Here is a 15,439-nt window from a genome sequence, read left to right on the forward strand (position 1 = left end):
CCTTGGCGCGGCGCTCCCGGCTCGCACCTCGCCCCGAGCGGGCCTGGCGCGGCCTCGCGGCACCCTCGGGACCGGCCGGCGCCGCCGGCGCCTCCTGCCCCGGCGGTGGGGAGCGGCGGCGCCGGGCCTGGGCGACGTCGCTCTCGCCGCTGGAGCGGGTGCAGCGGCTGCTGGCACCGGAGGCGGCGGCCGGCGCGGGCCGCGGCCCCCTGCGCGAGGGAGAGCTGGCGCTGGTGGAGCTGGGCCGGCGGCAGCGCGGCGCCCTGAAGCTGCTGTGCCGGCTGGCGGCGGGCGCGGCGCTGGCCACCCCCGGCGGCCTCCTGCCGCACGACGAGCTGCTGGGGCGGCTGCCCGGGCAGGTGGTGCGGGCGGCGGGCGGGCGGCGGCTCCTGGTGCGGCGGCCCTCGCTGGAGGAGTACGTGCTGCTCATGGCGCGCGGCGCCGCCATCGCCTACCCCAAGGTAGCGCCGCGGCCCGCGACGCCAGCGCCGCGGCGGCTCCTGCCGCAGGCCGGTAACGCGGCGCGCTTTGCCATCCGCAGGATGTCAGCGCCATGCTGATGATGATGGATCTGCACCCGGGAGACTCCGTTTTGGAAAGCGGCAGTGGATCCGGCGCGCTGAGCTTGTTTCTGTCGAGAGCGGGTAAGGGCCTCGGTTTAGCAAGGACAGGAGCAACGTGGGTCTCCCATAGCTTGCTGCCTTTCCATCAGTCAAAACCTCGAAGTCAGTTTTTCAAGATTTATTGCAGTTTTCATATTTGTATGTGCTCTGTTGACTTAAGATCAGCGTCTGCTGACCATTTTGAGGGCTCTAGTACAAAGGGTTAGTGCAGCCACCATCGCTGCAGTTAAATACCTGAAGGTGCCAGCAGTGGTCACTGCAAAAAACTGAACTCCAGCCTTCATTGTTGATAACTGTGGCTTAACTTTACTAGCTTCTTTCTCCATTTCTTTGCCTTCCTAGTTTCCTTTTCCTCACCTTGCTGGAGCGCATGAATAATCAGATTGATGGCATACCGAGTGAAAACATACAGTTGTTTCATGTTACACCTAACCAGATCTGATCTAGGTGTAGGTGCTCTGAAAGATAGAGAGCCTTTGCACCTGGCCATGCTGTCCTGCTCTCTCCCTTGCACTTGCACCATCTGACCTTGTAGGCAGCTGGTTTGGAGAGGTATTTTGGCCAAAAGTTATTCTTTTCCTTTCTTGAGACTGTAGGTTTAGTTTCCTGCCAATTTCTCTCCCTGAGTGAGCTCACTCCAGGGTCACAGGAGAGTTGGTATTTGCAAAGAGAAAGTGGCAAGCAAATGTGACTGTGGCAGTAGAGTAGCAGAACTGCTCCTCTTGGCAGCACCCAACCATTGAGTTTTGTTCAAATGTGAAACTACACCCTTAAACTTCACCTCACCTGTAGTCATGCCATGTAATGCTAATAGACCAGATTTCAAAGTAATTTGATTCGTGGGCTGCTCATAACCAAACATTGGAAAATACTAAAAAAAAAAAAAAAAAAAAAAAAGGCATTATAAATTGTGCTATCTTTTAAAAATGTATACAAGTTGGACTACCCTTTGTGATTAAACTTGGTATCAGTCAACACTTCCAGATTGGAGGGGGAAAAAAGGAAAAAACTTCCTAATCCTTCCACCTACAGATAGTCAAGTATCTACAGGAAATGATGCTTCCTCTTAACACTGTTGCGAGGGAGACCAACTGAACAAACCACCTTTTTTTGCTTTAGACTGTTAAAGAACCTTAGAACTAAAAGCAGTGAATTCATTTTCTTTTACCCTCCCATTTAGCAATGCTGTACAACTGTCTCTTTACATGTATTCTGGGATAAAAGCACAAGTATTGTTTGCATCTTTTGAGGAAGCTTAGTATTCAGCAAATATGTTACTACTGGCACCTCTCCAACTCTGTTTTGGGATGCCAGGATGTATTCTTGAGGATAAAATGAAAGTTAGGAATAGTTACACTCAATGAGTGGTACAAACTAGAGTGCTGAGATCCAGCAGCAGGTGAAAATGGGTGTATTTGGCAAGGGCTCACCAGCAGCAGAAAAGGGGGATCTGGAGGACTCCCTACCTAGATGAATAGAGCAGTTTATTCTTTTCAGTTCTATTGTTTCAGCTACAGTAAATGCCACCTGGCATCCCAGTTCATTTGAAAACATACATTTTAATGGTAAGACATTAAGTGCTGCCGCACACTCACTCAACCGCAGTTTGCCTTGATACATGTTGGGCCCAGGTTTTGAGCTTAGCAGTTATGTCTCTGCTTCATCTCCCCCTTTCCACCTCCTCACAGTTTCTTCCCATCATATTTGTATAATGTTTGGGGGAGGGGTTGTGGTTTCATGGTGGGATTTTGAAGATAGTATGGGATTATCCTTAAAGCAACCTTTGCCACCTTTGCAGCTAGAAACAAACAAAATAGAAGAGGACAGTCATCACTTTACTTTGCAGAGATGTATTTGGAGAGAGGGGAAATAGAGCCATTTTTATCTTCTCCCATCTCCTTCTACATGCAGACCCTAAACCCAAAGGGAAAGACTGAATACCTGTTGTTTGCTAAGGCAGCAGTTAGCTTTTCCTAAATACAGCAAACTAGTTACTACGTTGGATATTCACTGCTCTGTGGCCATTTCATACAGACTCACCCAGGCTTGCAGATGGGTTCTGTCCTTTTGCGGTATTGCCCGGTGTTTTCCTTCTAATCACTGACTTCTATTTAGCTCTAACTGTGCCAAGTCAGCTAAACCATGTGTCACCATAATGTCAGTTGTACCCATGGAAAGAAATAAGGTTTTGTACACCAGCTCAGTTCTGTCTTGGTGGGGGAGGTTTGAGATTTTATTGCTATTTTCAAATTCACTGAATTTAACACCAAATAGTAACAGTTCTAGTCACAGCTTAGCACAATTTGGCACCAACCTGAAAATATATAGGTTCAGCTTACTCTTTCCTAATGGTGGCTAATTTTGCCACCATTTAATACAGTGAAACCCAACAAGACTACTAACTGCTACACAGGTAAATGCTGGAATTCTGGTGGACACAGTACAAAAATTGGTATTTTCTTAGATACAGATGCATGGAAGTATTTAGTTACCAAAATTTCCATTTTAACAATTTCGGTAATCATGTATGTCAGTTAATCTCATTTTATCTTTGTTTACCACTGTCATTCTTTAATCTTTCCCAGAGACTCCTCACAAATGTAATGGGACAAAGTTAAGATTAGGTTAAGAAGGTGGCGTTTGCTGTAAGTTTAAGATCTTTGAAACCTAGAGAATGTAATGTATGTGAACTTAATATTCTGCAGCATTGCAACAATAAAGGATTTTGTCCAGCTATTTTAACTGCTTGTCCTTATTTTCTCAGAATTCAGTTTCAAAATGTAGGAAATTAAAAGGGAAGGGATGTGCAGAGGAAGCAATAAGACTTGACTCCAATACCCACAATTATTTTCTTCAAATATTTCCAAACTGATACTTCTTGAGTAATAAGGAATTGGTGCTGCAATTCTACAATTCTTTAAGGTGATACAAGAAGGCATTGCCGAAATCCTGCCTCTATACATGTTGGCACTGCCTCTGATCCAGAGCGAGCTGTATCAGGGAGAAATTGGCAGAAAACCCCTTTCTCCTTTTGTTGGCTTAGTTTTTTGAATGGATTCATAGTGGGATCAAATGGGTGATAAAGACCTGGTGGCCCCAACTTCAAATGGCTTAAAAATGTCACAGAACCTTACTTGGAGAACTTCTGAATTGCTGAAAGCTTTCTGTGCCCATTAAGGAATCTAACAGGATGACAGGTTTGCAAGAATCAGAATAATACAAGCATAGAATAATACAGCAATATAAGCATTGCTCTCCTTGCTTGAATATTCTGGTAACACTTTTTTTTTAATGAAGAATATATGTAATAGATTTGTACTGTGAATTTCAGAATAGTAAATTTATACTTCAACAATAATAATTTATATTTACAGTTATAAACAATAGCATGAAAACAACACAAGCCTGTGTAGAGCAAAGTACATCTGGGAAACTTGTCTCTGCAGCTGAGATCAGTGAGCAGGTTGAGAGAAGTTCTTATCCTTACAGGACAGATGGAAAACAAACTATGCTTAGAAAATTAGAAGCCTTTGTAAAAATCAGGATTGTCAAAAATTTTAGACCGTCAGTTTCAAATCCTAGCAAAAAGAGGAGCAATCAACTGTTTGCCTGCTCCTAACACCTATGACTAGCAAGCTACATTGCAGCTTTCTCAGCCAGCACCTCTGACACATAGAGCAGGAAGGCCATGAATTAATTGGGCCACAGATGCTTAAGTCATCTTTACCACAAGAGGTGCTCTGGGAGGACATCCTAGGAACAGTTTGTGCTACAATAACTCTGCTTTATTTTATCTGTGGATTGATGTATTTCAGTCTATAAAATAATTACCCAGCACTTTTTCTACATGTATTTGTTTTAAATGTAAAGAGAAAATAAATTGCAACTGATTATATGTAATTATTTCCTGAAGTGACAGAAGTTGTACACCTTTAAATCTCATTTACTATGCTGCCTTCTTTCTGAATCCTTTACTGTGAGTAGGGGAAAAAGTAGTAAACCTAGTATGCTTTGTTTATTTGAAGTTGGATCCAAAGGACATGTTTTAAGTTACGACATCAGAGAAGATCATCACAATTTAGCTAAGAAGAATTACAGGCAGTGGCGTGCTTCTTGGGAAATAGGACATATGGAAGAGTGGCCAGATAATGTGGATTTCGTTCTTAAAGACATTACAACAGCTGCTGAGGATATGAAATCTGTAACATTTGATGCGGTAAGTCCGCATTTGATGCAGAAGAATCCCCACATCAATGACACAAATTGATATTTACATTTACTACATAAATTTAAATCTCTTGCTTTCCTGCTTGAAACGGAACTTCCCATAGGTAGCTTAACATGAGATCAGATCCCTATCAATAACACGTTATGAGATTTTCCTTTGTGAGTTGTGCTATAAGGATTTTCAAAAGTTCAACTATACTTTCCCAAATGAAAGGGTGACATGGCCAAAATACACAAGTATTACAGTTAATCAGTATTATCTGATAAGTAAAGACATACTTGTATTTCGGAGAAAGATTTTTACCTGTTCGGGCATATATTTCAAGCATTAAGAAAAGTACATATGCTTATTGAAAATATGTGAATACTTCAATATCCGCTATATAGAATGTATAATGTTACTAAGGTCTACAGTTGAGTTAGGAATGCTACAGCCTGTTCATCTCTCCTGCTTTTTATATCCTGATTTCATAGAAGGAAGGTATGTTGGGGGAAATACCTGCACGTTACGTTTGCATATAAAGTAGGGAATCTAGTTAACCCTTCAAACAAATGACAGTTATGTTAAGCAGCTTATGTGAAAAAACAAAATGGCTAATGTAAAAATAACATCTTTGAAAATTTTAAATGTAACAATCCATAGGAAGGATCAGACATTACATATTCCACTGTTTTACTGTTTGAATAAGTTCCTAACAGATGTAGATACTGCCAAAGACAAAACTTTTCTAAGCCCTGAAACAAACAGTAAGTTAGGCATTCAGACTTTAATGTCATTCTTTTCATTATAAGGAAGCATCTGAAGTTTTTTTTTTTTTTTTAATCACTTGAAAACTAGATACCCAAAGATGTTAATAAATGTAAATATAGTCTTCCATAAGTTTTTAGTAATGTCAACATCATAGAGTTCAGTTAGCGGGAAGTTTAAAATTAACACAAGACTACCCTGTTGGTTAAATGAGACCTGCTCATTTAATAGAAATTCATTTGCAAGTAGCATGGACTTTGTTTTGTAAATGTAAGGACCACACTTCTGTAAGCTCTTCAAAGGCAGTACTAAAAATCATGTTGGCAATAATATTCTGCTGTTGTATGCATTTATTTTCCATATATAAACATACTGTTTTTCAAGTGGTGTTGTTACAGGAAACTTGATATATGTATTAAAGTTTATTGAAAAAATATAAATATCTTTCTCTTGCAGATAGTTCTGGATATGCTTAACCCTCAGGCTGCTTTGCCTGTTATATACCCAAGTCTTAAACATGGTGGTGTGTGTGCTGTGTATTTAGCGAAGTAAGTATTTAATTCTGGCATTTACAAATTTATTCAGGCATAACGTAAAACTGTTTTAAAATTTTTTTTTTAACATATACACCTAACATTAATTAAGTGTTTAACAAAAAAAATTGTTTGAGGGGGAGGGGGAGGGGCTGCACTTGGTATAAATTACACTTGACTAAAACCTATTATCTTTAGTTAGGGAACACTCTCACTATGGGCAGTAGAAGTTTTCAGTTAACAACATCCTCAAAATAATTGTGTATTGTTTTCCAATTCAGCAGTCAGATTTCCAGCTCCTTTACCCTAAAATTGAAGGACTCATACCAACTCAAAAGTAAAGCATATGACAAAGGCAATAGAATTCAGACCAGCAGTTGATCTATTGGTTTCAGTTTTCAAAATATTGCCTTATCCTTTGCATTTCTCCAAAAGCATCACACAGGTTATTGCCCTTTTAGACAGAATACGGACCTGCAAGCTCCCTTTTTTGTGTGAAAGGATCATTGATGTAACACACAGAAATTGGTTAGTACTCCCTGCTAAAATGAAGAATTGCAAGTCAATCCAAATAGCGGAAACCCAAGAAAATATTGAGGAAGAACCTCAACAAAAAGAACACGAAGAAATCCATTTCAAGGATCAAGTAGTTCTTAAAGAAACTGAAGACGATGGTAAGAACATTACTGTTAATGCACGACACTGTTACTGAAATTTGATAGTATATAAGGATATAGTGAAGGCAAAGTCTATAGGAAGAGGCAGTATCTTTTCTTAGATCAGCTGATAGTCTCATGAAGAACAGACAAGCTTTTAGAAAATCTTTGCCTTACCAGGTTTGAAAAAGGATATATTAATGGCTACTGGAATTTAAATATCTTAATAAAAATCTAAACTAGAAAACAAATTGCAGTCTATAAATTAAGAATGACTGTCTTTTCATTACTGTTCTGAGCTACTTTTTATGCATATAAAACTCATTCCTCCATTCTCAGCCTATTGCTGCTTTAAAGGACCCTGATGTGTTTAAGGATTCCATGGAGGGGATGTGCTTTAGTTTGTAATTTTTGTTTTTGCTATTCTGGCAAAACCAAAAAAAACCCCACATCATACTAATATAGATTTGCAAAACCCATATTAGAGCAAAAAGGTCTGAATGTACTGGTAAGTGACAATGAAGCAGCTTAACAGAAGTAAAAAGAAAGTGAAAACATAGCATAGAAAAGTAATATATACACTTTGGTAACTCTAAGTCTGATGTCTATACTTTTTAAACCTGTTGGAAAATTAAAAATTTTTTTTTTCACAGAATCACTTTCTGACAACGTTGAAACATATTCCTCAGTGCCTTACACTGCTAGACCATCCTATTGGCAGGAGGCTCATTCAGGTGAGAAGTTTGGAAAGTATTTTTATCTTAAATGTTTAGTGATATTTTATTTTCAAAAATTCTATTTTTGTGCCAGCATTTGACATGTTGCTATATAATGAAATCATAAAACTTATAACAATAAATTATTGCATATTGAAATACTGAAATAGTAACATGTTTTGTTTTTTAATTAGCATTCCTCACCAAACTGAGGAAGTTTCAACCACCACTTTCTTGATGTTGCGGAGATGTCAGCTGCTAATTTGAGTATTTTATCAGAATAAAATAAAATGTTACAAAATGACTACTATGTTTTGCAAGTTGTTTAACTTTTAACGCATTACTGCTTTGATTTTTACTGCATGTGAACTTTGACATTCCATGAACAATTTGAAGGAAAAGGTTTTAACAGAATCAATCACATATGATACTGCTATACAATGCAGATTTTTACACAAAGAACAGAATCTCTGTTTCTGTTTCATTTGATGTACTTCATTCTTCATTTCTTGTAAACCAATCCATGGATTTGTCTTGGTTCAGGGTGCTACCTCGTCTCCTTTTGTTGGACAGGCTGTGATAGTCTGCCAGAAATTAGGAGAAAAAAATATTTGTAAGAAAAAGAAAATGGATCAAATTCTGCCCTCTGAATTTAAGTGAAATGGCTGCTGACTTTACTGGTTGGTGGCTCTCAATATCTTTATGAAATATGTTTGCACAACTGCAGTAGAAACTGAAATTCACTGAATTTGTGGCTCTTGATAAAGCTGCATTGATTTCAAGAAAAAGACCAGTTGTTGACAAGCGTATCTTTGTTTCATTTCCAGCAACCATACTGAAAGTTCTCTTGTTATGAACTTTGTTTTGAACATTTGAGAGTACTTTGTACATACTGAACAAAACTTATGACCTTTGTCAGATATAAAACGCAATAGCTAGTAAAAATACTAGACTGAAAAAAGGAGGAACAGAAGCATTTAGAGTCTCACATAAAAGTCTCCATATATGCATATAGTAATGTTTAACAAATCAAATTTATGAAATAGTGTATTGTAGCCATCTGACTAATTCTATATCTCAAAGAATATTCAAATGAAAAATTTTCATGGTTGAAGGGGTCCCTTTGGAATCACAGTTGTACTGAAGCTGTCAAAACCAATAACAATCCTATTATAATAGTGAAAAGTTGGATATTAATGAGGACATAGTCAAATAAAAAAATAGAGATGTAAATCAATTATAACCCTTTAATCTCTCATGCTTAGAATTTTGCACTGCTTAAGCACACGTATCTATCTTTGTAGAACTGAGGCTTTATAAAGCTCCCCCAGGCGGTTTACATCTTAACTGTGTTACACTCATAACGAGAAAATAAATGATTAATGTTCGCCCAGTAACTACTATATGTAATGGAGGCTTCCCATAAAGAGGCTCAGGTGACTAATTTTAAATAGCTTGTTGTGCAAAGATTCTATTACATTACATAATTTTAATTATAAACTATTGTATTTTTTCTATTCAAGTCCATACAGTCATAAAATGAAATTAATATAAATGCTGTCAAAGACTGAGGTACATGTAAACAAAAGTCTGAAGAGTTGATTTAATGTGCCACCAAACTGACTAGTATTTGAGGAGCCTGCCCTCCTCAAATTTCTAAAAACACTGCTCACACCAAAATCTTTTAATTCACATGACGCACATCATTATTTTCACTTTCTTCTAACCAATTATAAATGTTTAAAATATGAATCTAAATTTAATTTAGAATGCAAGAATACAGTCTCTAAATAGCCTAGAACACATTCCAAAACCTGCTAGAGTAGGTAAGGATAATTTGAACAGACTCAGAATATAAAGCAGTTGCTACTTGTGGGAAGTCAAAACTGACAGATGAAAAAAGAATGGGAAGTCTTGGTGAAGCAAGATATATTATCCTAGTTGTGGTAGAGAAAAAAAAAACATAGTTTTGCAAAAATGGCTTCAGATGAGATACCAGCTTTTAAACAGGCAGGTGATTTTCCCTATACCAAAACATCTAAGGCTGTTATCTCTTTACTATATTTTATCCAAAATGAAGAAAGAGAAGCACACAGCCTACATACAAGTGAAGTTAATTGACTACATGCTGCTACTGCATCATTAGCAGTCAACTAGATGTTTTCACTTTTTTTGTAAATATCAAATCACAGTGGTGTTTTTACTTTAAATTGGATTTGGAAGAGGAGGCTAAGGTTTTAGGAGCTGTAATGTTTTTTTACATTAGGAACCATTTTGTTACACTGTCCTGCTAATGTTCCGTTACATCAAAATTGAGAAATCTTGGCAGAATACAAGGATGGCGCTTCTGTTGCTGTTGCCTTCATTCACCAACTCAGTAAATAGTTAAAACATTTGGGAAGCTAACAGCCTTCCTCAAACATTACAATGACACATAAGCAAGTATACATGTGAAGTTTTTTCTCATTTTCCATTTGGTTATAATAAAACAAGAGAAATAATATGAATTACAGTAACTATAGAAAAATAAAGATATAAGAGAATCACACTGTATAAATGAAACAATCTATGTCAGTAAAAATCCATGTAACAGGGTTTCTGCTAACACAGTAGAGTTCATGTCTTGATTTACCAAGAACATAGCAGTCCCTTTAGAAGACAAGGGCAGATATGACCTTAGCTGCATAGAGCATGTACATTGTTTAGGGGTGTTTATAAATGATATAAATACTTTTATACAAATACCTGTGATTAACTGATACTGATCTAAACCAACTAACTGAAATTTACTTGCAGTATTAAACCATACCTTGCGCATAAGAAAAAGGAGGGTCAACCAGCATTTTTTCAATTGGAAAGGTATCCTTCAAATCCTGAGACAGATGTGTTTCCATCATCTCCAAAGTGCCAGTAGATGAAGAGGAAGATGATGATAATCCCAGTCCTACAAATCTTCCTTTCTTACCACAAAGCAAGCAGTCTACAGGAGTGGCACTAGGTCCTCGTGGCAGCTGTACTTCATCTTTATTATAGTTTCTCACAGCTCCACTGTGGTGCATAGAACGTTCTCGCTGCCATATGTAATGTGTTGGAGCAATAGCCATTACCTATCGGAATAGCCATTACATCAGAAACCATAAAAGTAACTGGCAAATGTACAGCTGAAAAAAGGGGTCCAGTTTATGTGTGGCAGAGAATTAAGAATACACAGTTGAAGTGGATTATCATCTATCCTCTATCTGCTTCTGTCTCATTAGAAAGTTTGCTATCCTAGTAAAGGATAACTGAACCAATTACCAATCAGATGTTGAAACACTACAATTTACAGCCCTATATATTCACATAAACCGTCACAAATGGCAGTTTATGCTGAAGATTATATCTTTCATTGATTATTAAATGTGATCCAGATGCTGGCTCACAAAACCTCTAAAGTAATGATCACTAGAAGCTGGGAGGGTATGCTGGAAAAAGTACTGTACACTTGCCTCCTTCCCTGTACTTTCTCTATATGCATCTAATCTCATCCTCAGAGATAGAATGTTGGAATAAATGGCATTTTGTTTTCCACAAATTATAGTACAAACTACATTCCTGTAATATATCAGAGCTTTTCCAGATAAGAGGTATTCCATCTGAAAAGTGAGGAATGTCTTTTTCCGCATTACATTTGAAAAAATGTAGGTTATAACAATGCATTAATAGCAAAAGAATGTTAAAAGTTTGTCCTTTCTTTTTTTTTTTTTTTTTTTTTTGAAATGCATGAAAAACTCTTAACTTACACAGTCAAGTAAAGTTACACTACTAATTTTGATGAGATTAAAATCTAACACGAGGTCCTAGATTTTTTATTTGAAGGTCTTATTTCATGTACTTTTAATTTGTAAAGCAGACACAAAAATAAATATTTATAAAATGAATTAAGCAAAGCAGCCAATGATAAATTTTAACTAAAATATTTGCATAAAACAGAAGGACTCTGTCAATAAAAACTTTACTTTTAACTGTAGCACAATGCAAAATACTACAGTTTACCTTAAAAGTAGTTTCAAATACTGTATTTAGAATGCAGAAGAACTTTGAAAGAAGATAAATGGGTCATGACATTTTAGCTGCCTCTTTTCTTCCCCATAGCTTATCTACACATTTTAGAGAATAAATTACTTCTACAGAGCTAGATTGTTAGCTGGTATCAATTAATGTAGTTGCAGCAGCTACAGTATTAAAACCCTCCCTACCTCTTCACAGCAACGTCTGCTTACAATAGCCCTGTAGTCAATTCTACTCCACAGTTGATCTCTTAACTTTAAGAAATCAGGGAAGAGTTTTCTCCATGTTTTTCCCAAAGCCCATGGGAAAATGTCATATTTTGATTCTTCATCATCTTCTTCAACTGTATTTGCCAGATACCTTCAAACATATATGTTTTTGTCTGTAAACATTATTCATTCTCAAATTACTATATTAGTATTATTTTAACATTACAGACATTAATTTTAAAATATTTCTTTTTCCTAATATTGTGAGAAAAATTCCTAACAAAACACAGCCTTCTTTCAAGACTCTCTTAAGAAACCCAATCTTTATCCTTTGGGTTAATATAAACTTACAGGAAAGTAATAGGAAAAATGCTTTACCCTAAAGTTGGCTGAATGAATAAGTATATAAAAACTAACATATCCAAACAGCTTTCTCCAAACTAGCAATATTTCCTTGCATTAAAATGAACAGTTTCTGACTGATTTTCTAAGTAAAACTTAAAACTATTTTGTAGAATTTTAGATTTTAAATGTTCTGCTTTATCAATTTTAGCTATTCTCAGGAGATCATGTTTCTTACATTAAATTAGCAGCAGAGAACTAAATATAGATCAACCTTCATGTAAAAATGAAAACCTCAAATTAAATTTTTAATGTTCACATTTATTTATTCCTTCAAGATGCACCACTTTCTTTCTTGTTCTTCTCGTCAGACAATAGGAAAATATTTTACCTCCTATGAAGCCACCTTATACTGAACTCCTATAAATCCTGAAAAAATTATAACTTTCAGTTTCCTCCCCATTTTTCTCATTTGCTCTTAATCTCAGTCTCCTCTTTAGTCCCACTCACTCTAGACTTCTTGTTCCTTTATAATCCTCTCTCTCCTGTGGTCTGGCTTTTGTCTCCTTCAGTGAAGTCAAATGGTTTCCTCTTTAGTGCTCTATGGATGCTCTCAGGAATACCATTTATCATAGAAGAAACAGCCATCTTTCTCTCTGCATTACTATCCAAACCAGAGCCGCTGAGGACCGCTCTTAAAAAAAATGATGAACTGAGCTCCAAAACACTGCGAAAGAGCATGCTGAATCACTCTGTAGGTATAGCACACATGCTTGGCCAAATGTGGGTAGATTATATAGGCTTGGTAAAGATAGATTCCTAGATGCACTTTTGTTTCAAAGCATAGGAGTTTTAGAACGATTCAGAAGCAAATAAATTCACAGATATTCTCTACCTACATTTTTAAAGTTGACTGAATCATGTTGACAAAATCTTTCTCATAAAGTTATTCCTGAGGTGCACACCATAATGAAACACTTGAATACAAATAACTTAAAAGCTAACAAAAATATAAATTGGGTATTATGATAGGAAGTGTGAGCCTTAATATATTGCCATATATTGTCCTACACAGATTCTTTTTCAATGCTTTGAAAAGTTCACAGAATTTACAGTTCTATAGACAGAAGAAGTCTCATTGCAAGTAAGAATTACCAGTGCTATAAACAGGGGAATAAACTAATGCAAGGCTTATGGTAACAAAACCAGATAATTTAAAAGTACTTACAGAGCAACAAAGAAATTGATTCTGGTATGCTCATTTATTGTGAAGTTAGCCCTCTTGAAATAAACGAAAGTCATTGCCAAAAGATACTGTTTTAAAATGTAAAATGTTACATTCATTATTATGCATTAATGTATTGTTTCACTATAACATTTCCTGTATATTTATCATATTTATCTTGCATCAAAATATTCTGTATATTCTCATCAATGAGAAAAGCATAAACTGAGTTTCCTGAAGCTTCAATATGAAAACATTAGAAAAAACATAGTCTGTATTCACATTACAGTATCAAGTGATTGAGAGCAGACTTTCATTCAAAATGTAATCTCTTGACTAAGAAGAAAATACACTTACTTTGTCTGCGATTTTACAGCAACAGTCCATCCACAGAAAGTCTTGAATTAGATCATCGTCTGCAACAAAAGTTGAAGCATTTCAAGCAATAAAATTGCTTTTCATAGAAAATGTATGTAAATATGTAATGCACGATCCTTTTACTAAGATAATTAAAGGAAAGAAGCTAGATTTATCAGTAAAGAATAGAGAAACCAACAGGAGAAAGAGATTAGATTTGAAAAAAGAAATACACGAGAGAAGACAACAAACTATCAGAAAGGCAAGGCAGAAAACCCAGTGAAGGCATTTTATTCTCAGTAGTAGCAACTGAAGATGAAAAATCACCAGTATTTCTTCCATTTAATTAACTTTTTCATGTGTACATGATTCCCTCTGATGATGTACAATTATTTCCTATGAACCATAGACTGTTGAGATCTCTGTGCCTTGATTACCTGGCAGCAAATTCTTTCTCTGATTGATTCCTCTACTGAAGATTTGAATAAAAGCCCAAAAGAAGTCTTCAGCTATTTCTCAGTCTCTTCACCAAATTAAGTAAGTACAAACATTTATATGAAAGATACAAAAGAGATGTTAGAACTCCTCAGCTTTTCTTCCCATTCCACTTCTCTCCCTAAATTTTTGTTTCCATAATAACTTGTTTATAAGGCTGTGAAGTCCAGCCTTTTTTAAACCTATGTAAAACAAAAGTACTGTTTTATATTTTTAAAGTTTTGTTGTAATGTAAGAGAAAATAGAAAGAAATTAAACACTAATATACAACAAAAAAATATGTTTAGACAAAGACATGGCTGTCAGTGTCTATGTAAAAAGGTCTCTCAAATTATCATTCTGTTTAGGTAACATACACACTTACTACTGTTCAATCAAACATTGATACATATTATTATTAACCTACCAAACAATTTAAAGAAAGCTGTCATTTCCTGACGCTGAATAACTAGACATGGTCCCTTTGGATGTTTATGACTAGGAACCTTTTTTTCACAATTTTCATGACAATCTTTAAAAGTAGGACGCTTTAGTCTAATAAGGTTTTTTTGCTGATGTGATCTGGATGCACTTGATTTTACGTGAACAGTGACAGAGGGAGGTGTCTGACACACCAGATTGTGTCTCATTTTGGTAAGTAAAGGTTCCTGTTAAAAAAAAAAAGAAGAAATTAACTACGAAAAATAATGTCAACTTGAGCAGTACTTCTCTGTATTTGTTGTGTTTAAATCAAGTGTTTTCAGTAGAGCTTGTATGTCAGGTGGTAGAGAAATCCATTGTATCAGTAGTAATTATCTGAATCTTGTGCTTAAAGGGAACTATGTAGATTTCTTTAATGTAGTTCTAATTAGATAAAGCTCTTTTCAATGCAAGGAAAATTTACGTTTCTTTTTTTCCTTAAATATTTTTTTAAAAAGTCCTTTATTTGAAAAGTTGCAGATTGTCAAATCCACACAGCCCCTGAACACATACTTAAGCCTTACAAAAAATATTATTACATTCTTGTGATTGTGGTTTTTAATAATATTCATAGACCTAATGCCAAAGAACTATAATTAAACCAGAAGATATTAAACTATTCAGCTCTTAAATTATTTTTTAAATATTTGGTTATATATATATGGAAATCAAATTTCTTTTATGAGAGAGAATCTGAAGCTATAACCAAGGAAGACACCAGGCAGCGTATGAGCACAGTCTCTATGGACAGCAGACAGGGGCATCTTTGTACAACAAAGTATTTTGAGAAGGTTTATCT

General features: G+C 36.3%; 2 protein-coding genes across 3 annotated transcripts; one reads left to right on the forward strand and one right to left on the reverse strand.

Annotated features, from left to right (window-relative positions):
- Window positions 1-62: 62 nt before the first annotated feature.
- Window positions 63-7,807, forward strand: TRMT61B (tRNA methyltransferase 61B; the record flags this gene model as incomplete). The annotated part of the gene is made up of 7 exons (XM_062571297.1): window positions 63-461; window positions 542-644; window positions 4,649-4,839; window positions 6,055-6,146; window positions 6,567-6,805; window positions 7,441-7,521; window positions 7,698-7,807. Coding segments are annotated over 7 exons (1,149 nt in total), but the record flags the coding sequence as incomplete, so codon positions are not given.
- A 191-nt stretch (window positions 7,808-7,998) lies between these two features.
- On the reverse strand, window positions 7,999-14,810 carry SPDYA (speedy/RINGO cell cycle regulator family member A). Of its 2 annotated transcripts, XM_062573550.1 has the most exons (7): window positions 14,588-14,810; window positions 13,687-13,745; window positions 13,333-13,418; window positions 11,742-11,913; window positions 10,313-10,610; window positions 8,182-8,191; window positions 7,999-8,077 (listed from the first exon to the last, which is right to left on the reverse strand). In XM_062573550.1, the coding sequence occupies exons 1-7, from the start codon at window positions 14,808-14,810 to the stop codon at window positions 7,999-8,001; spliced, it is 927 nt and encodes a 308-aa protein (XP_062429534.1). The 2 variants fall into 2 exon arrangements, with proteins under 2 accessions (XP_062429534.1, XP_062429532.1); XM_062573548.1 differs by lacking the exon at window positions 8,182-8,191 and having other exon boundaries at window positions 7,999-8,087.
- Between the last annotated feature and the right edge of the window lie 629 nt (window positions 14,811-15,439).

The sequence above is a fragment of the Rhea pennata genome, chromosome 3, assembly GCF_028389875.1.
Source record: "Rhea pennata isolate bPtePen1 chromosome 3, bPtePen1.pri, whole genome shotgun sequence".
NCBI lineage: Eukaryota > Metazoa > Chordata > Aves > Rheiformes > Rheidae > Rhea > Rhea pennata.